Raw genomic sequence first — 27,576 nt, 5'->3', positions numbered from 1 at the left:
AGTCGAACGTTCCCTGGGCATAAATCCATTTTGCGTCGGTTAAATATAGATGCAGAAACTCTTTACTGATGTAAGAAAAATATTTGCGTCCACGTGATATTGCATCAAACTATATGACTTCTCGAACTTTCATACTGACTGTCACATGTATTTTCAGATATTTGTTGTATTGATAACGAATGCATTATTTTCCGGGCGGCGTAATACGAGTTAAATGCAGAAATCGGGAATTTCGTCTTTAATGTGCAACAGGTAGGTGTAAGATAATTGCATCTGTTTTCGGCATTTTATAGACCAAAATGGCTAGAATCTTCAACTGAAAATTTCTTTATTTTAATTTACAATATTATAAATTCTTTATACGAGATATTACAAATATCAATATACTAAAACTGCAACCCATGAGGTTATTTAGTATGTCGTATTATGTCAATATTTAGCGACTGTCACGACATACAATATACGTTTTAACTTCTTCCTTGAAAACCTTGAAAATGTTATCTTTATAAAATACAATACATTTTGTACATTGAATGTTTAACATGATATCTTGTTCATAGGTTTTGTAATACATATTTTGTCGAAGCACAGTAATATTATATCCTAACAAGGAAGTTTCACATCAATATCTAAACTTCTGCGCAGTATTACAGTTTACTTTGATACAAACTTGAAAGATTTAAGGATGTAAACTAATAACAGGTAAATTAAAAATTTTCTCTCTTTTGCTGGTGTTCTTTAGAATTAAAGTAAGAGAAAATATTTAACTTTGTAAGCATCTTCCTTTAATAGATATAACAAGAGCCACGAATCCACTACAAGTAAGGGTGGAGCAAAGGAGAACACGCATATCCCTGTTATAAATGCTAATTAATACGGTCAGAGTACTTATCACATTGCTTGCTTCTGTTCTCGTGATTTTCAATATTTTCCCAGGAATACAGTTTTACGACTTTCTACCATATCTATGATTTCTACCACTTTTCTTGGACTTAAATAATACCTAGGTGATTATTGCATGGATACCTGAAATCAGTTTTTCACCGCAGGGAATCTCGGGGATATCAATACCACATGTTATCTTGAGATACAAGATAAAGATCAAGTAACGTTTTCTTTCTCTATTACATAAGTGCTTTCAAGCTATACGGACCCTATGCATGTTAAGTTAGGCTGGTCGTCTGAAGCAGCTGTTATCCGCTCACTTCAGGCATATTTCCAGTGTTCTTAATACGTGTAATTTTATTTTAATTGCTTTATATTGTTTTACGATCATAATAGTCTGGGAGCCAAGGCGAGTCAAGCTCAAAAAAATACAATTTTTGCTCACACCCTACCCCGCTATACAAATCATTTCTAGGTTATTATGTTGGAGGATGTCCAGTGTTTATGAAAAGTGACATTGGCCAGCTGACCGCTCTTTCGAATCTGAGAAATCCAAGATGGCCACCAAGATGGCAGCCAGTTCATAGAATATGGGTACATTTTCAAAATTGAACTGAGCATTTTTAATAAAAATGACCGTGCCACTAAAGTGTTAATTTAAAACTTAACAGTGTGTGTGACTTGAATGGCACATACTGAACATTGCACGGTATTCTGTTCTTAGTAATAGTAAAATAAAGTGTATGAAAAGATTTAATAAAATCATCTGAATGATGAAAGCAAATTCGCCTTTGACATCTGATTGCAAAGGACCATGTATGATAAGGCACGGTTTTAGCCCCCAAATTTTGAAGAAAATGAAATTAAAAATACATATCAACGTTACGAATTATTTGAAACATAAAGGATTAATCTTGCATTTTTTGAGGTAAAAATGTAACAGTTTTGCGTTAAAAGTCATAATGCATGGTCAAGTTTCATGTCATCAACACAGATTTTGTACATTTTTAGACATTGTCATGCACTTTATCACAAAAATACGATACGAGCGCAGGGGAGAACAATTTTAGTTTTTGGATATGTTTTGAGGATTACAAAAACACGAAGAATGATACATGAGAAAACATTGTTCTAATGTGCGCTCATAGTAAATTTCGAACAAATACCGTATTTTTATCGGAAAATTTTACTCTAAAAATAGCCATTTGAAGGGACGAAGCTCTTGAGCTTGGCGTAAAGGTAAGAAAAAACTGGTGTGACGTCATGCGGGAAAATTAGCGTTTGTTGTCAAGATGGATTTCTTTTGAAATTATGGGTAAATTAGACAATTTTGCAGTATTTTAAATGTTGTTATTACTGTTATAAACAATGCTCTCGATGATATTTAAACAGAGTAAATTTGTCTACGTATATATTCGCCAGTCGGCTCTAATTTTGGTGGATAAGCGAGTGATGGGCAGTAGGTCAATCAGCTGATCAGAATAGAATAGAATAGAATAGAATATTAAGCCAATCAAGGTTCATATATAATGACATGTATAATCAGAATTATAAAACATAATTATAGGGAGGACATTGACAAAAATATAAATAAGGACATGAAGGCAAATAAAGCTCCATTCGTATTGTTACGACACAATTAACATAAGCTTATAACAATGAAAAAAGAAGACAAGAAACAATTACTGAGATTAAAGTAAATTCCACAGTAAACTATGACTTTCATTCATTGTTGGTGCTACATGATCTGACTAGTAAGCTAGCAAGAGAGTTCTTTTATTATATATATCATGTATATATATAGAAAATATCAATAAAAGCCAGGACCTTCAGAGGACATTAACCATATAAATTTTTGTTCATTATTTAATAAAGAAAAGTTTCTATGTGGACCAGTCCGTTTCTGGATGATACTTCAAGTACGCTTAGGTCTAGGATCATGGAAGTTGATAGTTAGGTTTGTCGTAGCAAGCAGATGACCCTTATTGATTTTGAGATTAGTAGGTTAAAGATCAAGGTCACAGTGACCTGGAACATTTAAACGGTTTCCGGATGATAACTCAAGAACGCTTTGGCCTACGATCATGAAAGTTGATAGTTATGTTGGTCATGACCAGCAAATGACTCCTAGGATAATCAAAGTTGATAGGGAGGTTGGTCGTGCAGATGACCCCTATTCACTTGAGGTCAGTAGATCAAATGTTAAGGTCATACCCGGAAGAGTTAAACCGTTTCTGGACGATAACTTGAGAATGCTTAGGCCTAGGATCAGGAAACTTAATAGTGTGGTTGATCCTGACCAGCTAATAACCCCTGTTGATTTGAGGTCAATAGGTCAAAGTCAAGGTCACACTGACCCAGAACAGTAGAACTTTTGTGTAGAGTGACAAAATAATTTCTTGAATGGAACTCTATCATAAAGGTATTGAATGGACTCCGTGATCTAAAAGGATCAGAAAATATATCAACACTAATTCCAAGTAAGAGCATCCTTTTTATAGCCGTCACACGGCACTTAAAAACTGCTGTTGTGATAGTTAACAAAATCTGTAAGAAGATCCCATTGAAACTTAGAATGCAACCAGGCAGAGTAATAGCAGACTCGGTTTAATTGAGTCTATGACATAAAGTGTACTGTTAAGCTGAAGTGGGTACAGCATAAGTATTTACATTTTACTTGATCTTATTGCGATATACTGTTTGATCCGCCAATTACGTAATACGATTTGCGTTAATTTTTACTTAATTTTGGAAGACCCAGAAAGAAGCTATACACTAGATATCATTTCCTAATTACTCCATCAGCAAATAAAACCAAACTCAAAATTTCAAAACTTCGCGTGTCCTAAATTGATTAAATTTACAATGGAAATATGCTATCACAATTTGTTTGCAATAAGTTATGACTTTTTTTTTCAACTAAAAGGTTCATGTTACAGACCTTAAGGTTATGAAATTATTGCTGTATGTTGTGAAAGGTATTGTTTTATATTCAAAGAGAAATCATGCACAGATTTCTAACGGAAAAGGTTGATCAAACTGCAAAAACAACAAAGTACAATTTAAATTAAGTTACAGTGGGCACAAAATAATCTTAACATTTATCGTCCCCTTACGGTCTATGTTTTGCAATTTAGAGGGCAAAATATCATTTCTCTGTACATCTGCATTACCCAAAAACTGTTTAACTTGTTGAAATAAAAGAGAAGACAATTTCAAAAGATATCGTTTGGTAAAGTTATGTTAAGTTTTGACAATCCATCATAAGATCATCACAAATAAACGTTAGTGACACGCAAACAAAACATTAAACAAAACTGGATGACATTAAATGTAGAAAGGAATGTGTTGCTTTGTTTTAAATTGAAGTTAATATTGCTGAAGTTTGCTGAAGGTAAAAATCTATTTACCTAGGTTTTGTTTGAAAATCAGATAACAAGAAAAGGATTTTATCATTATTTTTCATCAGAAACAGTTAAGCATATTGTTCACGCAATTTCGCATCTCGCAGACAATTACATTTGTAGATATTCGTTTGTCATCAGTTTGCAAATCTTAACAAACAGGAAAATAATAAAAGGGCTGCATTCTTTTATAACGAACATCACGACATTCTCAACTCATCGGTCTTTCCCCGTAAAATGGTTTGGTGTCACTCTTAAGTAGGGTTTTGGAGCGCACATTGTATACTAGAATGTAAGTATGTATTTACAAATTCCCGATTCAACTCCTTTCCACGTGTATGGATAATAAACTTCCGCTTAAAGGGAACTCGTGTTTGAAACCAATAAGCATGTAATGCACAACGTCTATGTAAAATCAAAGCCTTGAGATGTCTGATGGTTTCGGGTTTTGCTAGATTTATTTTCTGTTTTAATTCCAATCTATAAATATACATGTATAAGAATCAAATACAAATATGCCTAATGTCTACGATTAACTCTGCCTGACCTTACATGAACTTATCTAAATTGACAGCTGGAAGTCAGTGATGTAACAATGAGCTTGAATACCTTATCTTTGATAGATCTTCCATAATCTAAATGGTCAGTGTGAATGGATAGAGGTTGGATAAGAACTGCTTGATCATTGATAATTCATCCGCATTGTTAATGAATGGGACCACATTGTGTAGCACATGAACATCCTTTGGATGTAATTTGGAATCAAATAAAGATGCTATATGATTGTCAAGAATACACTTAATTTTGGTATCGGGATAAACCCGCAACCAAAAACCAAAGCATGTTTCTACACTCATAGACATTTATTGGTATACCAACCTCCTCGCAGAATTGTAAGAAGGATGACAGGTAAAAGTGACATACTGTGGATGTTTTACCAAAGAGAAGGAAGTCATCTAAAATATGAACCAAGTTTGGTATTTTAAGCTAGACGTGCGCTATCCAATGAATAGCAGAACTAAAAGTTTCAAAAATTGCACAAGAAGAGGAGCTACCAATTACCAGACAGACATTGTAGTAAAATTTGTCTCTAAATTTTAAACCCAAAAGCTCATGATCTGCTGAGCGAATGGGTATGATTCTGAATGCATTCGCAATGTCAGTCTTTGCCATATAACAGCCTCGCCCCAACTTCCGAACTAATAATGTGGCATCCTCAAAAGTCATGTATCTTACAAAAGCTAAATCTGACCTAATGTGGTAATTGAATGAATCACCTTTTGGATGACTGAGATTCTGAATAAACCTAAATTGGCCCGGTGTTTTCTTTTTAACCAACCCTATTGGGCTTAACTAAAGGTTCGGAAATGGTTTCGATTTGAACAGACCGCGTAATCGTGAGGCTGCCAACTCTGTATCAATATGCTCCTGAATCAGTTCTGGACAATCTTCGCAAGTTTACATATTCATACAATCTACGGGACGTCTTGGACCGGTATAGCCAATATCAAAACCCTGTGAGAAACCCTGAACTAAATAGTTTGTGTGTGGATGGCCCTGCAAATAATATTGCAACAGTCTTACTTTTATTGGGGTGACCAAATCATTTTCTGCCTGAACGGGACTGGACTGGGTGTGGTTTGGAATTAATCGGAGACAATTCTGCCGCGGCTTGCTTCTTACTGCTGAATGAACATGACTGGGCGTGATGCTTACCCCTGCAGTATCCACAGACGTGTGGATGCCGGCAGCTTGGAAATCTGCAGTTGCCGACCTGTTGTTAAACACCCAACATGTGTTTTCCAAGAATTTATTTGGACGTTAACTGGGTCTTTTTCTTTGGTGAAAACGGGAACCCCCTTGTTGAGAGTAAGTGGTGTTCCGAAAGGGACGAAAAGTTGGTTTGGGCTGTGTGTAGAAGCCATTAACCAATATTCCATGTAGAGGCGATCCCTTGGGAAAGTGACATTTTCGCGCAACATACGAAACTGGGTGTCATAGTGCTGCCAAGCTGACCCCGGGTGCCTATACGCTAAATCCCTACCAATTTCTATATATTTCATGAGCGCTGGCATTTCCTTCGGAAATTTCAGCGCATATACAGCACAAAATCTTATAAAGGCTGTAGTCCATAACTCAATTGAAAGGATCTTTCTAGATCTTTGTTGGGGAACAAAATTAAAATTGTTGGCATTGTCCGCCTGTATCATAAATTTGTCATTATTTGCCATATTTGGTTCATGCATTGGCAGAAAAACACCTAAATCTATATATCTGTTATCACAAATTTTTTTCTGAACCTTAATATCAATTTGTGACTCAATAATAGTGGAGATAGGTTCTACCAACAGAAGTCTATTACCTCCTGGTACAATGTCATTTATGTGGCTCTGTATAGCCTCCCCAAATGGCAGCCTTTCCTCCTCATCTGAAGACACTGGAATGTTCGAGTAACTGCTGGAGGCGTCAGACAGATCATCCTCCGTGGAAATTTCCTCTGAATTCTCCTCTACAAGTTCACCTAAATTTCTCTGTGTGGATGATTTCCCTTTGTTTTCATGCTTTTGTGCACTTTTGACACGGATGATTGCACTTGAATGTCATTCTGATTTTGTTGGACGCGAGAGGATTTACGTGCTTTTAGACTGTTTCCTGTTTGTGATTTATCCGTATCAACCGAAGGCCTTTGTGCTTTTCGGGATTTACGACTAGTTTCAGTTTGTATGTCGGCAGCGGGCATGGGAACCTGAAAATTAACTGTTTCTGCTGGCCCTTTTTTTTCGTGGTTTTTTCTCTGATGGGCCACATGGACAGGAAGACACTGTGGAAACAGCTTTGCGTTTAGACAGCATCTGAAATACAGAAATTTGAATAAATCCATGTACTTTAGACAATAAACAAAAGTGAATAACTTTAATTCGCCCTGCTGGGCCATTTAAACTGTCTTAAACAGACTCACCGACAGATCAGCACGGAAATTTCTGTCTGTAAATAAATGTGCGAGTAGATTTATAGACAAAACAATTCATTCAGATAACCAATCCAGCGTTGCTGTATATCAATACTGATTCCATTATTAGTAAATGATTGTGTAAAAGTAATAATGTGTATAATGACCCCAGACATATGACAGGAAGCCATTCGGGTTAAAACCACTGCCGAATAATATATGTTCTCAAGAAGTAATTACGCAATATTGCTGAAAAATATGATATATCAGATGTCAAGCATATATTACGTATGTCATATACCCGGTATATGCACTGAAAAATATATATAGTGAAAAAGGACTGCAGAATAGCCTTAGCTCTCAAGCAGTAACTAGATTACAATTGCCGACACACAATAACCTATAATATTCAAAGCATATGTATGAAAATTAAAAATAAAATGAACTTAAAACAATACGTATCTTATAACACAAGACTGCTCTGCAACCACCGCCGCCCGGATATTGTTGTAGAGTTTCTGTTGACCCCTCTCTGACAAATGAACCCCGTCACTGGCTAGGACCTCCGTCAGCACTTCATCTGACCAGAAACCTTTTGGCACCCAAAAGCGAACACGTTTATGAGAACAACCATTTATCTTTGCAGTGAGAATGCCATTTGTTTCATAAACCCCGTTATTGAACCAGGGAATATCCACTACATGAGGGATTGAAATTTTGTTAACCAACCTATAAAAGATTGGTAACACTATTACATATGGTACTGCTTGAATAAATAGCAACGTATCCACCAAGTCCATAATGGCCGAACTGACTGATTCGGAACTTTTTTTCGGCGAAGCAAGGTAATTAGTGCCAATGATTAAAATCACAATGTCCGGATCAAAGTTCTTCAAATACACTAAATTTTGTCTTAGTGTATCCACGTTTCCTCCACTGAAACTCGTGTATTGCACTAGTGTACTACTGTGGATGAAAATCATCGTGCGACAAGACAAAATTCTTCAAATGTTTCACAAATGAGTGACCAAACAATTTCAATGTCCGATCCGCCATCTTGAACGCTGGGTCGATGTCACGTGGCTGTGATAAAAAAAAATTGCAGTCCGATTCAGGTTGTAGTTTGACCTAGTTCCCGCTAGGCTATTCGCACTATTGGTGATAGCCTACATCCTTTGTTATGAAATTAACATTCACACAAAATTATTCCGAGCGACGGTGGTTGTGCTGACAAATTAAATATGCCGAAAGCACAAACAATATCTCTAAAATCTCATACCATTAAAGTTTTTAAGGTTAACGTCTTCAAAACATGATAAAACTGTATTTTGTTAAGAGAAAATGCACATTTAACTGATCCTTTCCGCATCCAAAACAAGAATGCTTTACAAGACGGCGATTGGTGTAATCGCATCACGTGACTAGGGATCTCGATTCTCATTGGCTCTACTTAATAATCTCATCCACGATGCTACCTTCTATCGCATGCGTCATAAACTTAGTTGAATTATAAAACATGTAACTTTAATAGAAAATACAAATGGTAAACAAATACATAAATCCTTTTATATAAGTTTATATAAAATTTATTTATTCATTATGTTATACATATATGGTTTTGTTTGGGAATTCACTCAGCAGGAACACACTTACGGCCATTATCGTAGTCAAAAATAAACATAAATGGCTTAAACGTTCTTGATGCATATATCTCAAAATTTATTTGAACTAAGATTCATAAAACAATATAGGATTGTTATGCAGCTTGTGAAGTTGTGCATATCCAGTTTTGACTGGGATTTCAGCCAGCAGACTAGAGTTCTTGGCTGAGTCATAAATACACATTGAATGCCTAAAAGATTGTAGTTTATTCCTCGGTTTAACGTCAAGGTTTTCGTATCTGCGGTGGCCATTTTTAATTCCAATCTTAGAAATAGGTTTATTACAACCAGATCAAATGTAAGCCTCCGCAGGTCTAGTCACAAGTAGTCAAACTATAAATTTTGCTAATCCTTTTTTCCTTTCCTACTGCCTTTTCTCAATAGCAACGTTTTTACTTTTACTCTACCGCGTTTCAGTATGTATCACTTTGCATTCTGTTGAAATCGGCATGTTCCTTTCGCATGCTAGGTAAAAATGGCGGCGTAAGAATTTAATGTCTCGAAAAGAGAAACTGAAAGAAGCAAAAAGGAGTAAATTCAGCGGGTTGTATTTAACGAACTGTAGTTTTCTTATATAAAAGTTAAAGTGGCATTATGCGCATCTTACTGCACAGTGTGTTTTAGGTGAGTGTTCTATAAAAGCAAGTGAATTTAAATGTGTTAAATTAACGATAATGCCACATAAGTATTTGAAGTTAATGCTTTAGAAATAAAGAAATCGGGCTAATGAAATAATAGAGCTTTTCTTCAATCTTCTACACAATTATCTCCCTTACCTAAAGATAGAGATTTCTGAAGTAGAAGGGAAGCAACTCCTGCATGCAGTTTGACTTTTCTTAAAAAGACTGCCCCACTCAAAATAAGAAAAGTCATATTTGGAAACTTATCATTTCGTTCTGGTAACGGGAAGAGTTTGGTATGTTGGGTTAAAAGCTATAATTTCCTCCATCCTTTTTTACACACACTTCTATTTCAGCTGGATTTTTACTTGAAAATGCTTATAATTCCACTTTAACACCCCCTTTTTGTTTTTCTAAAGTAGCGATATAGTTCTTTGTTGGAATATAAGTCTCTGAAAATCTGATGTGCTAGAAAATGTCGAAAACCAATTATAAAGTAAGTGGATTTTAAAATAAAGAACAACCGGATTTTAGTGGTGTTCAGCCTAGAATGACGTTAACAATAACAGTTGGCAGGGGCGGAGGAGGAGGGGGTAGGGTTCTGACCCCAAGTGTCTGTGGTAATATATAACCGTAGAGCGACAGTAAGCATGGGCTTGTACTTTGTCTAATATTATCAATTTAGTATTTTGATCCGATTTCTCATATTTTATGTAAGGTTTGACATTAGGTCTCCCTTGTTTCAAAAATAATTACTTAAAAAAAATAAAAAGTGTCAACCCTCCCAATTTTTTGCATCATCCGGATGAGAATCTAAACCTTTATTATCTCTGGCCTAATACGAACGGGTTTTTTTTCTCCAAAATCTGTAGGCGTTTATTTTTATCGATTAAATTATGTATCATTTACTTAAAACGTAATCGATTTTAGAATTTGCTAATATAAATGAATATTCCGTTTTATATTCAATATACAAATGAATTGTTGTATTATTCCGTCACAATATAAGAAAGGTAGATTTAGACTTTCAAGTCACGTTCAAGTGTATAAATCTACGTGCTTGAAACAGCTTTATTTGGCTATAAGCATCCGAAGTAATTAATCTTTATGTCTCTCCCCACTGGGGATGGGGGAGACATATTGTTTTTGTCCTGTCCGTCCGTCCATCATTCCATTCGTCACACTTAGTTTCCGATCAAAAACTGGAGAACCATTTGACCTAGAACCTTCAAAGTTCATAGGGTGGCAGGGCTTATAGAGTAGACGACCCCTATCGTTTTTGGGATCACTCTATCAAAGGTCAGGTCACTGGGGCCTGAACATGGTAAACCATTTTCGATCAATAACATAAGAACCACTTGACCCAGATTGTTGAAACTTCATAGGATGATTGGACATGCAGAGAAGATGACACCTATTGATTTTGAGGTCACTTTATTAAAGGTCAAGGTCACAGGAGCCTGAACATAGAAAACCATTTCCGGTCAGTAACTTGAGAACCACTTGACCAAGAATGTTGAAACTTCATAGGATGATTGGACATGGGGAGTAGATGATCCCTATTGATTTTTTTTTTTGGGGGGGGGGGGGGGGGGGGCACTCTATTAAAGGTCGAGGTCGTAGCGGACAGAACATGGAAATCCGTTTCCATACAATATCTTGAGAACCATTGACCTAGAACCTTCAATTTTCATAGGATGATAGGACTTACAGAGTAGATGACCCTTATTTTTGGGGGGCAGGGGGTCACTCTATCAAAGGTCAAGGTCACATGGGCTGAACATAGAAAACACTTTTCAACCAATAACTTGAGAACAACTTGACCCATAATGTTGAAACTTAATAGGATTATTAGACATGCAGAGTAGATGACCTCTTCTGATTTGGGGTCACTCGATCAAGGGTCACTCTATCAAAGGTCAGGGTCACAGGGGCCTGAACATGGTTAAACTGTTTCCAGTTCATAAGTTGAGAACAACTTGGCCCAGAATGTTGAAAAACAGTGGGATGATTGGACATGCCAGGTAGATGACCCCTAATGCAGCCAACCATAAGTGTCTCTTTGACTTTTGCTATTGTCCCCTATTGACTTCTTGCTTATACGACTATGCATTGGGGTAGACTTGCGCTTTTCTACAAAGTTTCAGATTTAAGATTAGCATAAGGATAAATTCTGAACGTGCACGATTAAATTGTATAAATATTGCTATGTTCAGGTGATGAATGAAATACCACACGTATCTATAAATTTACAATTATCGAATCTCAATCCCTCAATCAATTTTATAGTCATGGTGTCATCTAAAACACAAGTCAATAACCCTACTTTTAATTTGGTTTTCATAATATGAGATTTTTCAGTTATTCTTAATTGATCGTCCTGTGGATCGATATCATATAGGGAGAAGAATTGGTTCAAATAACCTTTGTAGTATGTCTAGCTGTTTATAAAAAAACAGAAAGTGTTAGTGCAGCGTAGAAAAAAGGGCAAATGTCGATAATGGTCGTTACAGAATGCATTTAGACCGACTAATCCACACATTGTGATTTGTGATTTTTTTTAAATATCGTCCATTTTAATCGACCTGGCGGGGTGGGGTTTCGCGACGGTCCACTGCATTATTGTGCAGGATATGTAGTATATTCGGCAACCTGATTTCTTATTCACTGGCCATTTACCTTACACTGTGACCACTGTAGCTCAACCTATTTGCTCGTTTTTTTAGATTACCATTATTTGCATAAGCCAGAGATTAACTCCGCCCCGCCAGGTCAAATAAAACGCACTATAAATATCACCAAAAGGCAAAATGCCGCCATGGTTTTATATATTCACTTGAAATTTAACGGTTGATGTCACATTTGTCGTCTTTAATCGTAAAATTTGAAAATTTGCATCTGCTTAAAACAACACTGAAATTATTAAAGGGCCAATTTCAATTTCAATTTGGATCGCATGGCGCTGATCAGAATGAAAGGTATCTTTAATCCAACAATGTCACTGGTCAAAGAAAATACTCAGAGTTTAATTGGTTTCTTCTGAGTTAATATTATCAATATGAATGCATTTTTACGATCTATTTTGTTATGTATTCTTTATTCTGCATTGTGATTAACGTATCATGAGCGGGTTATTTCTGCGGGCAAAAAAATCTGCGGTTTTGTCCTAAAATGGGCCTAATCTATTTCTGCGTTTTTTATTCCTACGACCTTCGAGATAAGCATGAATTAATTTTTACGGTTTGCATAAACCGGAAGTAAATTCTGCGCATGGGTAAAAGCTACCGCATTAACTATGCCATAATAAATCTGCTGTACCCAGCAGCTCTGATAGTCATGGGGTGGACGTGTTTTGCATTTTGCTGCTTTTTAGGCAAGGAAAATGCTGTTTGCAGTTCAAAATGGCGTTATTTGTTTACCTTTTGACCTAATAGAGGACATATTTTGCAGTGGTGTGTTTATTATATACAAAATTCAAAACGATAACGCCCAGTCGGTGGCCATATAATTGATCTTCACTCGGCTTCTCGCCTTTTAGTCTTACATGTTTATCGTTGTTTGTTAAAAAGTTATTGAAGGTACAGTGCCAGTTTATAGTGACGAAAAAATCGTAGCCGTGCATGAAAAAGTAATTCCTGTACAAAACGAACTCTTTACGGGTTGTACATATACATAAATTTACACTGTAATTTAAGATTTTTATCTGCTACTTCTAAAACCTTCTATTGCAAAAATAGTTTTTGTACAAGCAACATATGTCCTCTTAAAGTTTTCAATCAAATATAAAGATTGGCAACTAAAACTATTTACAAAATATATATATATATATATATATATATACATGTATATACCAGAAATATATATGTGTTTTCCTACAATATATGTACAATTAACAACATAAAAATGTCAGTTTATAAAAGTTTTCAGATGGAACAGCTGTTTAATTTCATTCTAATTATATCACTAATATTATTCATTGTTTTTGGATTAATAACATATCTTCATACTGGTATAATGAAACATATACTTTCTTTCGCGTTTTTGTGCGGAACCTACATAAGTCTTGTGGTCCTACCTAGGGACACTTATTTGCCTGTAAATGACACTGATGCGTTCAATCATTTTAGATCTTTCTATGTAGCCAACACGCAACATGGCATTCTTCTTCTTCTTTCTTCTCATTATTTTTATTGTTATTATATGATTTTCATTATTAGATTACTAGATTTACTCAGCACCCGTCCATTATGAACAATTTTACATAAAGTGGCAGGCACTCCGGGTGCCAAATTCATCCTCTTTCAGTACAGACACAAAGCGATCTGACTACAGCGACAAAGCGGAGATCTAAGTCCCAGTAATAGAAAGAGAGAAATCGTTTAAAAACAGACATTTCTGGCTTACTGAACTTAGCTATTTTTAATCATTAGTGTGCTTAGTGTACAACATCAATACACACGTAGCACTATTTCATTGAAAGAACCAATGCACACCTCATACCAAGGTGGTCTACTCTAAAGAGCATCTCATAAATGTCATGTGCTTGACTGGTATTTGAACCCTGGGCCTCCGGACTGAAAGTCAAGCGTGTCATAATAATAATTTACTTCACCAAAATATTCATTACCAGACCGGATTGTAACATAATAATTAACGGACTTTTGCTGTAGATTATCAAAACGATGTAAGTTTCAAAATTACAAATCAATGTCATTAACTGTTTCCTTTTTAATTCTCAATCCCATGAATGTGTTTTTTATTAAATATATTTTCTTCATTTTTTAGAAGTATTTTCTTGGAGTGACTAAAGAAATCAGTTGTGAGTACATTGCAGGATGTACAATTTTGATATTTCTTTAGAGAAGGTGCATTGTTCCTTACTCCTCAAAGTAATCTGCAATTTTATTTAAGTTCTTTCTATCATTTGTACTTAACGGACTCGTGCATATCATAAATATGAACTTTAACCTTTAATTGTGACCTAAACCTTAAAACCAGCCATTCAAAACTTGCACTCTGCACGTTGTCTCGATGTGGTGAAAATTCTGTTTTAGTCTCCAGGTCAGTATGTTCTTGACCTTTGATCGACTAAAAACAAAAACACACACCATCCTTCCAAAGCGGTGCTCAGTCGAAATGTTAACAATGTTGAAGGACGGACAGATGGACGGATAATAGCATTCCATTATACGTCCCGTTTTTTTTCAAAACTGGCGTATAAAAAAAATAAACAAACTATTTTAAGGTATATATAACTTATGCATAGTCTGTAAAGTTAGATACAGACTTATGCCCTATATGAAAGAAATTAATATAGGGAGATATCATTTTAAAAAAGTGTGGTAAAAGTTATGTCCTTGTACGCTGCACTTCATCTCAATGCCCTCTGTCATTGTATACTATCTGCGTTACTTACTTAAGGGACATAACTCAAAAAGTAGGGTAGAGTAATCATCGTGTACGTCGAACATTTTCACTTGAACCAGTATTACGTGCAAATTATAAAGGAAGATGATTAAACAAATAAGGAGGATAGAGTTATGTCATGTTGTTGAGCTGTCCGTAAGACAGCAAGCTCGACTTCTCTCAGTGCTTGACTGAATTAGATCAGTAAAACCGTTATAAAACATAAACCAAAATATATATATATATTTAAAAGGGACATAACTGTAACAAATTCAAATCAGAGTAACTTGAATTGTTTCTCCTGGTGTTGCAGTAAAATATCGCAAAATGCTCATTTTTATTTTCCCAAATTTATATAACGTTTGTCAAACTTTTCATACACCTAGCGTGTATTGTGATATACGCTTGCAAAGATTACACGCCCAAAAGTAACCATTCATTCGTGGACAATAGATTGATACAATAACAAAAACAATCTACCGCAATCGATACGGTATGAATAACTTGACAGCAGACGAAAACTCTAAGATAAAGTTAACGGTCATTAAATTAACTTTTTTTAGACGCGCCACAAAATAACTGTATTCTTTTGCATTTCCATGATGGTAATTATACATGCTTTGCTTGAAATATATATATTATTTCTTTATTTCAGTCTCATCAGTGTACAACATATATTACATAATATACATAATAAAATATCAATAAAATGCACACTGCCACTCTATAAAAGAGTTATAAGAGACTTATAACTAAAACATACCAATATTACTTTATTATATACGCACATTTAAAACACCATGTTAAAAGAAAGATGTAGTTGCTAACCTAAGCTCAAATAAAATGTTGAGACAAGCCGATAAAACCGTGAATAAGAATACTAAAATGTGTTTATCTCATCAAATTGTTGATGAGGTAATTAGCATTCACTTCTTAGCAAGAACTATAAATGAAATAAAACAATCGTTTAAATTATGAGATATACAAGCATTTAGTTTCAAATAGTTTTGTTTGTTTTGGTTTTAACGCCGTTTTTCAACAGTATTTCAGACATGTAACGGCGGGCAGTTAACCTAACCAGTGTTCCTGGATTCTGTACCAGTACAAACCTGTTCTCCGCAAGTAACTGCCAACTTCCCCACATGAATCAGAGGTGGAGGAATAATGATTTCAGACACGATGTCGTTTATCAAAAAGTCACGTAGAACATACGCCCCGCCCGAGGACCGAACTCATGACCCCGCGATTTGTAGAGCAACGCTCTTACCTACTGAGCTAAGCGGGCGGGCTAGTTTCAAATTGACAGTGGCATATATTAATATAGGCCAAGACAATGCGTTTAATGTCTTAACATTTTATTGAATTAATGTAGCAATATGTAAAGAAATCAGTGTATTAAGTTAAATTTCAATCACATTCCGTTTCTACATTGTAAGATTGACTGAATAAGTTCGCAGATGAAGTTGCGAAAACACCTTTATTCAGAAAGGACCTAAATCGTCCATCTGAAAACTTGTAGTATAGCTGTATATTACCTGTATTTTAAAAATGATTTCCATAAAGTTTTTGTGGGTGGAAAAAGGAGGTCACATGGTCGTAATGGGTCTTCAAGCGAAATATCAAAGTTTATTTCTGCTTCAAAAAATATCTGCTGATGTTTAAAGCTGCGGAATTTATTTCTGCGTGACAGCCTCGACCCGCAGGATAAGCAGAAATAAAAACCCGCAGAATTCACCCGCTATACGGTATTTGTTTCATTGGAATATATAAACTATTAATATTTGAACAATTTAGAATATTGTGATTTGTGATTATGGGTTGGGGAAATACAAGTGCAATTTCCATGCGGATCGTGCAGAAAGAATACAAGGCCGAATGCCTAACGCGTTAGCTAATCAATGCTAAAAAGTAATAAATATTTGGATCCTTACACAATTTCAAATAATAAACTATGTAAGGCAGATATCACTTTATGTACATAATATACACTTGGTGAATATAAGTGTTGTTACACGGAACTACATTCTCCGATTTTCGAAAAAAGTTCTATCAATAAAAATATAAGATCAAATATAAATTTTACTCACGTGTTTACAAGCAGAAACGGGCGATAGCTGCACCACGGAAATATCGATAGCTCTTTTCCTTATCACCACAATTTGGTGGTGGCGCTAGCGTTTAGTAGCCGTGTGGTATGCCACAAGTTTTGTTTAGACATGGTTAGAGTACATGCGTTTTAGGTTCTTAAAGTGGAATTATATGCATTTTCAAATAAAAATCCAGCTGAAATAGAAGTGTGTGTGTAAAAAAAGGATGGAGGAAATTATAGCTTTTAACCCAACATACCAAACTCTTCCCGTTACCAGAACGAAATGACTTTTCTTATTTTGAGTGGGGCAGTCTTTTTAAGAAAAGTCAAACTGCATGCAGGAGTTGCTTCCCTTCTACTTCAGAAATCTCTATCTTTAGGTAAGGGAGATCATTGCGTAGAAGATTGAAGAAAAGCTCTATTATTTCATTAGCCCGATTTCTTTATTTCTAAAGCATTAACTTCAAATACTTATGTGGCATTATCGTTAATTTAACACATTTAAATTCACAGCAACCGAAACTTGCTTTTATAGAACACTCACCAAAAAACACACTGTGCAGTAAGATGCGCATAATATTTTATATCATTCTACAAGGGCATCTTTGTGTTTTATATTACATACCTTCTGTTGCCTTTACGTATGTTAGGGTTTCACCTGGCGGGGATTACTTTTATTTACACTGTCTTGTGACTTTGGTACATGGTGGGGGTAAGAGTGAGGTTAGGTGCACCATCAACCGGTTTAAACTCCCCAGTGGTGGTTTTGCCACTGACCGTTCCAAGGCGGTGCCCAACTGTGTTCCTTTATTTGTTTGTTTTGTCCTTTTGTGTTCATTTTTGTGTATGGTGTGCAATAGTTGTTCGTGTGTGTCTTTGGGGAGGCTGCGTTTTTTGAACGTGGCTTTCCCTGTTAGATATTCTTCCTTGTTTTTTTTACAGTTAAGAGTCATTGAAAGTTAAATTTATTTCTAAATCTTGTTATTTCTTTGACAGATAGAGGGTGGAAAGATGCCTGTTGAAGAAAATTATCTGAAGCAAAACCAAGATTTCTGTCGAAAATAGGTAAAATTACTAGATTCTATTGATTTTATTAATTTTGCCGAGAAATTTATTTATTTTATGACTGTCTATATCTTTCATTTTTCAGTATAACATAAGATGTAGCTAGGGTCTACATATTTCAAAGATATACAGAATATAAAAAAGATAATTGTTTCATGAAGTACTATATCTACATACAATTTCGGATTCAATATCAAAAATATAGGCCCTACTTTGCCTCTTAAAGGTTTTTATTGAGTCGGCTAAAGGCTAAAGCCTTTTGACGAGCCCTTGCTGTTCAGCGATTCTCTAAATGGACCGAATAACACGTGAAGGGATGTAGTTCCATTAGATTTCTCAAATTTCAAACAGATCACTGCATGAATGAAGTTAAGTTGTGTCAATTCCCTTTGCTATGACCAATATACGATGTAATCTGTCATATGTATAACTTGTAATTTTGCAATACTCGAATGTAACTCATTAAGCATAAATGTGCATTTTAAGAATTGCGCAGGCTTACAAAGCTTGCGTAACATCCAGCGAAAGACAAAAAATAGTTCCACAGGGCTCCAGATAAGATGCGTATTAGCGTAAATTACGTATAGAAATAATGCAAATACGCATGTCTAATAATTTCTAAGCGTATAAAAACGTATATAAAATTACAGAAACGCACACAATGCTTTTTTAAAAACAAAATCTGAATCGTCTGGATGCGTTAGGTAACATAGCCGATCAGCCTTAATTCTCCCACATTGAACGTATACACGCATCGTATGATTTCTATAAACTTTGCGTGGGTTGAATTTGGCAGTCAGTAAACGGATAAATTATCGGAAGAAGAAGCTCTTACTGGTTTGTTTAGTTACTACTGATATTAAAAATGATTTTAATTCTTATTTTTCGAGAAATAAACAAATCGGCGAAACATTAAATTGTATTTTCTTGTAGTTTTTGAAATCGAAAGTAGATCGTCTATGTTTGGCTGCTTTCACGAAACGAAACAACTTTTTTATGAAAAGATTTAAATAAGAGGTAATTTAACCGTAAACTTCAATGTCAGATACTGCCAATTGCTGCTAAATGTCTCCGTATCATCACAATTTGTAAAATATATTGTTGAAACTGGAGAAAAGTGTAATCGTATCCGGATATAATATTTTGGGTAAATATCGAGCTGTGTTATGAAATTTTAAGAAAAAAAACTAAAAACAAACTGAAACTGGTAGACTATACTGTCAGTACATCAATCATTAGCCGACTCAGGCCCTTCAGGCCTTTGATTAGATCTACTATTCCCAACAAGATATCCTACAATGTGAAACAATATTTTGTCTGTAATTGCGTTACGTATCAACGCATTGCAAACTGATTATAAGCAACCTCCGCACAGAATATTCTCAAACAGTCATCCTTTTGGAGTTCCAATATAACGCGAATACGCCCTTGATGTAAAACCTACATTCTGAATTCACACAACATGAATAAATATCCGAATAGAAATCTTCAAGCCCCGCCAACTAACGGTCATAGACATATTTAAGAAATAATATATCTCATTAAGTGATTTGTCTTTGAATAAATCATTATTTGGTGTTCAGATGCGAAGCCTTCAGGAATTATATGATTGATAATTGATAAAATAGTACGCATCTGAAGGACGTTTGGTTTGTTGGTTTCTTTTTCAACGCGTTGCTATGTCGTTTTACGCTATGACGTATTAATTGTGACGTCAGAACAGTGAACACACAACTTTCAGCCTTATTTTTAATAGGAAAATGAATCAATTCGTGTTAGAATTATCAATAAAAATCTAAACATGATTAATAAATAGAGGTATTTATTTGGTTCAGTGTAAGATTGAAATGTCTTTCATGAGTGAATACCAGATGTAATATTTCCATAATTCACTGTAGATCTATGTTTGTTAGTTTTATAAAGAAACGAATGGCTCTTGTACAAAATGTAGTTTTTGGTCCATGTCATTCAATAGATGATAAGACAATAATTATTCTGGTTAAATTTCATTAAGATCTGATAGAAACGTTTTGTAGGACTAAGTACTGCATGCTCAGTATTTCTATGTGCTATCGGATATACTAGAGGTGTATAGTTCAATGCTACTAAAGTTTAATCTTGTACTTGTTTAGCGTTCGGCGTAAGACCAGAAACAGACAAGAATAAATGGCTCACTGCATCCAAAAACTACAGGAAGAAAGGTTTAAGAACTGGCTAAAGGGAGCTCTTGCAATAATCTTTTGCAAAGAAGGATTGGAAGATTTTGTGTTGGATGAAATCATACAATTTCAGCGAGATATTCTACAAAACATCTACACTAATTATGGAGTTAAGCCACATACAGTCTGCACAGCTTGTACAACCGCAAATGTTCTGCCTTGTGGAACCCAGAATTTCTGTTCAGTTGGAAAGAAATGTTTCGTGCATGATTCAAAAGTCTCCAACAAGAAGCCAAATCAGCAGTGCCCGAATAAGATCTGCCAAAAGTTCTCTGATACAATACGAACCATGCACCGGTTCACTAATCCATCTTGGAAGAACACGGATGCAACGTTGTGGTGTACTGACGCCTTCTATATAGCAAAATGCTACCTGCCACCAGATGGTTACAGTGGGGCCACGTCCATCAGAGAGGTTGATTTTAATGGAGTCATCAGTGCGATTCTTACCAATAAGAGGTTCCAAAACAAGCTTGCAATAAATCTGTCTCAGAAAACGAATATATGCACAGAGGTAGTATAAACGTTTACAAATATTATGAATAACAAAATACCCTTACATATTGAAATAATGCAAAATGTACATGTTGTTTTATCAGTTATACTTCTACAATCCTTTTAAAAAGTATACTCTTATATAACTTACATTCGACTTTTTCTTTGTCATTGAACTTATAGAAAAAACTTTACAAAGGCATTAAGAAACATTTAATGTGTAATTCAGTTATTTTATTTAGGCTATATACATGTATGTTTTGAAGGCTCGAGATGTAGGGAGAGCTGTACGGCATTCGCCGGGTCTGTCAATAGAAGACAATGACCTTAATAGATATATTGATGCACTGGTTGATCTTTTATCTGATGCAAAGTACTTGTCCTCTGATAAGAAGGCAAACGACGCAGTGGATAAACTCAGAAAGGTAATATTAATAGTGTAACAATATGTATATATCTCATTGTACAGTGGCTCGGCTGTGTGAACGCCCTAAGTCATATATTTTATTTTTGCACAAATTATCTTTGAACTGTTTAACAGCTTATGTAGGTCTTTATTATTTTGGCGAGGTAGCTTGAAATTTCTCTCACAAAACACTGATTTTCCAACCTGTTTCTTTACAGTTATGTTATCAAACATACCCATAACTGTTAAGCAAATGAAAACCCCTTTTGGTCAGACTTAATAAACATAGTTCACCTATAATTCTAGATTTTGACAACTAAATACTTACTTTACATACTATACCATAACGTTAGAAATGTCTTTTCATTTCTCACAAATGCAGCTAAAAGTTGGGTCCTTTGTGATAACAACAGAAGACATAACCAAGATCCTTGAAGATACCTCAAAGAATCTATTGTCAACCAGTGTTGGACAAATGAAAGATCGTCATGACGAGACCATGAAAAGTATCGGTCAGAAAGAAGAAAACATTAAAGACTTATTTGAGAAACACAGAAACGATATTAATGAGCGAAAAGTTAAGCTGCTGCAAGAAATACAAAATGATATGGGAAAACTAAAGCATATTACAAATGAAAGCCTTGATGAACTAATTGAGGCAAAGGAAATCCAGATTGAAGAAATTAGAAAGGTTGTGGATAATATGGCAGCTCTGTTAAAGCAGTCTGGCGAAGAAGAAAGAAAGTCCTTGGTAGAAACTGGAGACCTTGAACGCGAATCACTACAACAAATGTCTAAACAAATGATGGAGAATATTGAGCGTTTGGGTAGCTCGAAATTGGCTGAAGTTCAAAAGACAACAGAGACAGCTATAAGTGACATTCAGAAGACAGAGTCAGAATGCATAACACTGATGAATGATACCGACTATCTCCGATTAAAATCAGGTACCAAACTACGATGAGGTATTACACTTGTATTATGCAAGAACTTGTACCATATGAATACCAAGTTATAAAGAATACTATTGCATATTGTCCTACATAAATTGATATTGTGTGGTGTAAGACTGTAGTTTCCATCACCATATCATCGGTTAACGTCAATTTCCCGCACAGTGGAACTAGTGTCATAATTTGTCTCCAAGGCAGTCATAACATTGTTTTACTCTTTCCTACCCTCTTCAACACGGAAGACTGCAGTTTTGTCGGGTCTTCCTGTCCTCGCTTCACAGTCCTTTTCCCCGAATACTCTTAATAAAAGTCACTTTAATAATATAGGAATAATACATCTATACTACAAGGTGACAGATGAATAAATTAGGCCCTTCCTGAATTAATGTGTTTTCACAACTTCTACTGCTAACTTATTAGGTCAATCTCTTTTAGAATAGTTTTTAAAAAAAACAGATAAATTACTCTTAACACTACAGAAACAAGGAGTGATCTACATTATATACATCAAATACTAAGCATACTGCTGCACCACTTTAGTAAAATATTTAAACATGAAACACTTTGTCTTGGTTTAATATCTGCCGCTATCAGTTTGTAACTAGATACTTACATTTCTCAATCATTTATGGAAATCATGTATAATTGCCATCTTGGAAAACAAAAGAATACAATTATTCTGTGGTGCGTCTTTAAAGACACTTATTTATACCCTACAAATTATACATGCTTTTCCCCATGGTGCTAGTAGACTTACTGGTTGCTAAGGGTTAAATGTATGCACAATTTTTACATACAAAATATGTTTATATTATAATTCAATGTTAATTAATAAATAATCAAGGCCTTCGAGTGGTTTATCGTCTAATTCACCACGGTTCAGAGTTCAGATGCAAAGGAATTGAATCACGAGGGCGTTTGCTCGAGAGGTTAAATACTGAAGTATCTAAACGAAGAACCATGGTAAATTAGACGATAAATCACAAGAAGGCCTTGTTTTTCATTCTGACATGCTCATTGACATATTTTAATAAATATTATGCGGGACTTCATTTACCCGAGGAGTAATTATCGGACGTCATGCGGCAACTTGACGACATAATTGACGTCATAATGCTCTGTAACCGGTCCGCGCGCCAACCGTTGTTGAATATAAAGAGCTTGATTTCCTTCTTTGCTTAACTGGAAATCAAACAGAGCCATGTTAGAATGTTTTCTTTTGTATGAAAACATTCATAACCACAATAATGCAGTGGATATTTATTTTCAACTATTAAAACTACAAATGTAACCGTGTCACTTCAGTTGTATATTTATCATAGATAGTGAAACAAATGTATTCTAACTTTAAAAATAATTATGGCGACAAACATTTATCTTAATGCGACCCTCAACAATCTCATTTGTCACATGTATCATGATTACTGAAGTGTTATGAATAGATGTTTATAAAAGTTGTACAATACAAACCCACGATGAATTGCTGGAAGGAAATTGCACATTGTCTAAGTAAAAGAAGTAGATTTTTTTGCAATTTTTCAAAAAGAAATGTTCTGTTATCTTGTGTTTTAATTTCAGATCTTCAAGGAGATCTCGTTGAATGGTATAGACATCGGTATTGGACATTGCCAATTTCACCAATGGTTCAAGAAAATGATACGAAACTATTAGAGTTCTACGTGAATCCAACAATGTATTGTACAAATCAAGCGCACAGTAATGACAGTTCAAACACGGAAATCCGATCCTACCAAGACGTATTTTACACTGAAACTTATCGCTGTAAAAACATCTATATAACAGCTGACGCAGGATCTGGGAAAACATCTTTCGTACAAAAAATGGCCCTCACGTGGTGTCAGTCTCGATCCAAACTGGAGACTGAAGAAATTTACTTTCAAAGTGATGATCTAAAAAGCATGGGATATTTTCAGTTCTTGTTTGTCATTATATTACGAGAGGCAAACCTCACTGAATGTGGTGTAGATGATTTTATTGAAAGTCAAGTTCTAAGAAACTTGTCTCGCGCTCGTCAGTATACAGCTGACATCATGGAAAGAATACTGCATGAAGAAAAGTGTTTGGTAATCTTAGACGGCCTTGACGAATGGATGCATCCTGTAACACGATCCCCAAAATGCAGTTGCGGGTCAACAAGGACAAATATACCTCATAAGAAATCTAGACTTAAAACCACGTTCATTTCTACAACAAGACGGTGGAAAATGGGCAGTTATGCAGAAACATTTTCGACCATCGATAAGAACATAGAGTTAAAGTACCTCGACAAAGAATCATCTGATAAACTCACTGCCAATGTGTTATCAAAGCTTAATTATCGGTACGGGAAGAATAAAAAGCTTGACTCCTTTTCTGACCAATTAAGTTACACACAGCTTTATTTAGATCACATAAGATATGTTCCCATAATGTTGATACAACTAATATGTCTTTGGTTTGATGGAAAGGCCATTCTGAAAACCTCATGTCAAGTTTTTAGTGAAATGATAGAACTACTCATGGCACTAGAAAACGAAAAGCACGATTTTGAACAATGTGAAGACAGTGAAAATGATTCGAAAAATTCAGGAACTGTTGATTTAGATCTTATTCCAAAGTGCCTAAAGAGAAATGAATACATTGTGAAACAGTTCACACTTTTAAATAAAATAGGACACCTTGCTTATGATGCATCTTTCGGTGAGAACAAGGAGTTAACAACAGTTACAGTCTTTGATAGAAAATTTGTTCTTAATTATATGACAGCTGCTCAGTTACAGTACTGTTTTAAACTAGGACTTTTAACACGGAGCAGATCAAATAATGTCTCTTCAAAAATGGCTATCATCGCATTTCAACACAAACTATTTCAAGATTATTTTGCTGCTTTATTCATAGCATCTAGCAATAAAACCGACATTTTTGAGAGAGTAAAAAGAAATTGGAATTCTGTAGAATATTTCAATAATGAAATATGGGCAATTCTAAGATTCTTAAGCGGGTTTTCACCAGGCGCTACAAGTCATATTATGGCTGGCGTCGGGCGACTACTGAAAGAAGATACATGCACGACAAGATATAGACGTTCAGGCATTTCCCATCATTTTAATGAAGATGAAATCAAAAATCATAAATTGAAGCATTTTCAAGATATAATGATATCATCATTATGGATATCTCGAGAAACTGGAAACGGAGATGTCCATTGTGACGTTAAAGATCTCTTCTTTATAAAGGATGATATTAACCATGATGACGACAAGCGTTGTCTAAAGGATATCATTAGCTGGAACAAAGAAAACATAAAATCAATCTGTATTTTAGACTATAATGACCCGGAAGAAATATCAGATATAATAGCAACGTACGGATTAATGAACCTACCTTCTCTGCAAATGTTGTATTTACCTGGCTACTTCAGAGCAGACGACATATACCAGCTTTTGTCAGGATCTGTTCGAACAATAGAAAATTTTCAATTCAATGGCAAAAAACCACTAAAAAGTAATGAGAGTGCATCTCGAAACATTCCATTCTACGATAAAAGGATAAATATATTTCAGAAGATGAAAAATCTTCAAGTCCTGTCCTTATGTAATGCAATGATGCTTCATGATCAGATAGGACTGTTACTTGCTGTCATATCACTGAAAACAGACATGGAATATATAGAATTGTACAATATTAAGTGCAAACAACATCATGGTGGATATACATGTGTTGATCATACTCTAGACCTTTCTAAACATTGGAAATTGAAAGTACTGAGACTAGGATTTTTTCCTATGCAGAAATTGTTATTTAATGCTCTACAACTACAGGAATACAGTATAAGTAAGTTTCCTGATAGTGAAGTAATGGCATCCGCATTCAACTCACTTAAGAAAGCAGAAAATCTTGAAACTCTGTTCTGCCATGCCATGAAATCTTGCTCCAATGTAACCTACATGAAATCAGCATTGCAAAAACTAATATGCTTGCAAAACATTGTTATTGAGCACTGTGACTTTGGTGATGAGGAATTATTGCTGCCTCTCGAAATGAAACGCTTCGAGTATCTGTTGATGTTTAAAACATCAATGACATGCTTCTCACTCCGCAGGTTAGTCAAAAGATTAGAGACTTATCCACAGTATGTTGACGTACGTCTATGGGAATGTAAAATACTACCACAGGAGGACTATAATACATTTAAAATGTACATCTGCAATTCAGAAATATCGAAAGTTCTTCTTGAAGGACCAAATGCTTGGGAGCAAGAAAAATTTAGATTTGACAAAAATAAAAACACTTGATTTTTTTTTAAAGAAAACATTTGTTTTAAATGAAGATTAAAATGCATGCAGAAAAAAGTACACGGTTACTTGTTGGAAATATACATTGTTGGTGTGTTATTTGACACACTGATATGGTTATCTTATAGAACATTCAGTGTTAATATATACTGTATGAGAGATAAGCATTAAAAATTTAAGTGCATATCAAAATATTGTTATTTTTTTATTTAGAATTAACAAAAATGAGCGTTTTTGTTTTAGTTGGCTTTAGTCGCACCGACACAAATAAAGGTCATATGGCGACTTTCCAGCTCTGATGGTGGCGGAAGACCCAGGTGCCCCTCCGTGCATTATTTCATCACGAGCGGGCACCTTGGTAGAACATACGACCTTCCGTAAGCCAGCTGGTTGGCTTCCTTACATGAAGAATTCAACGCCCCGAGTGAGGCTCGAACCCACATCGGTGAGGGGCAAGTGATTCTAAGTCAGCGACCTTAACCACTTGGCCACGGAGGCCCCTACAAATGAGCGTATTCGAATATTTTAACCTATGTATGTAACCCTATCGAAAAGATATCAAGTACATAAAATTCAATATCAAATTTAAATAAACTACATCTGTGTCCATTAAACACTGGTGCACTAACTAGCTGTATGGTTATGCAAGTTATTCACAAAAAAACTTCTTTAAAGTGCCAGGTGTATAGCACTGATACATGCGAAGTCGTCTTTCCTGGGGAGAACCAGTACAGGCCTCTTAGTTAGGTGGAAGACACTCGACAGCATCTCAGAAATGTCCAGTGCCTGGACCGGAATTCGAACCACAGACCTCTGGATTGACAGTCAAGCGTGTTACCACTAGAATGCCGGCCCACCTTAAAATAAAATGCCATGTAACTTCACATGCTGAATAACAATCATATGATGTTATCTATATTCTTTTTGAGATACGCACATCACTACTTTGGACAAACAGATATCCAGATGGACAGTCGTATGGACAAGGGCAAATTTTAGTGCCCCCTAAAAACATCTGGGGTATCAAAACAGCAAACTTTCTTTTTTCAACGAACATTGCATTCTACTTACAAGCAATGCTTACGTCACTAAACTGGTCGGCATAAATATTCCTTGTAAATTTTGAAT

General features: G+C 35.3%; 1 protein-coding gene across 1 annotated transcript; it reads left to right on the top strand.

Annotated features, from left to right (window-relative positions):
* Window positions 1–610: 610 nt before the first annotated feature.
* LOC123564794 (uncharacterized) lies at window positions 611–26,448 on the top strand. Its single transcript, XM_053527578.1, has 6 exons — window positions 611–702; window positions 18,012–18,080; window positions 20,213–20,813; window positions 21,061–21,219; window positions 21,583–22,147; window positions 23,732–26,448. The coding sequence occupies exons 3-6, from the start codon at window positions 20,247–20,249 to the stop codon at window positions 26,446–26,448; spliced, it is 4,008 nt and encodes a 1,335-aa protein (XP_053383553.1). The 5' UTR covers window positions 611–702; window positions 18,012–18,080; window positions 20,213–20,246.
* Window positions 26,449–27,576: the final 1,128 nt, after the last annotated feature.

This window comes from Mercenaria mercenaria, chromosome 2 (assembly GCF_021730395.1).
Source record: "Mercenaria mercenaria strain notata chromosome 2, MADL_Memer_1, whole genome shotgun sequence".
Lineage (NCBI taxonomy): Eukaryota > Metazoa > Mollusca > Bivalvia > Venerida > Veneridae > Mercenaria > Mercenaria mercenaria.
This window is presented reverse-complemented; position numbering and strand designations above follow the sequence as displayed.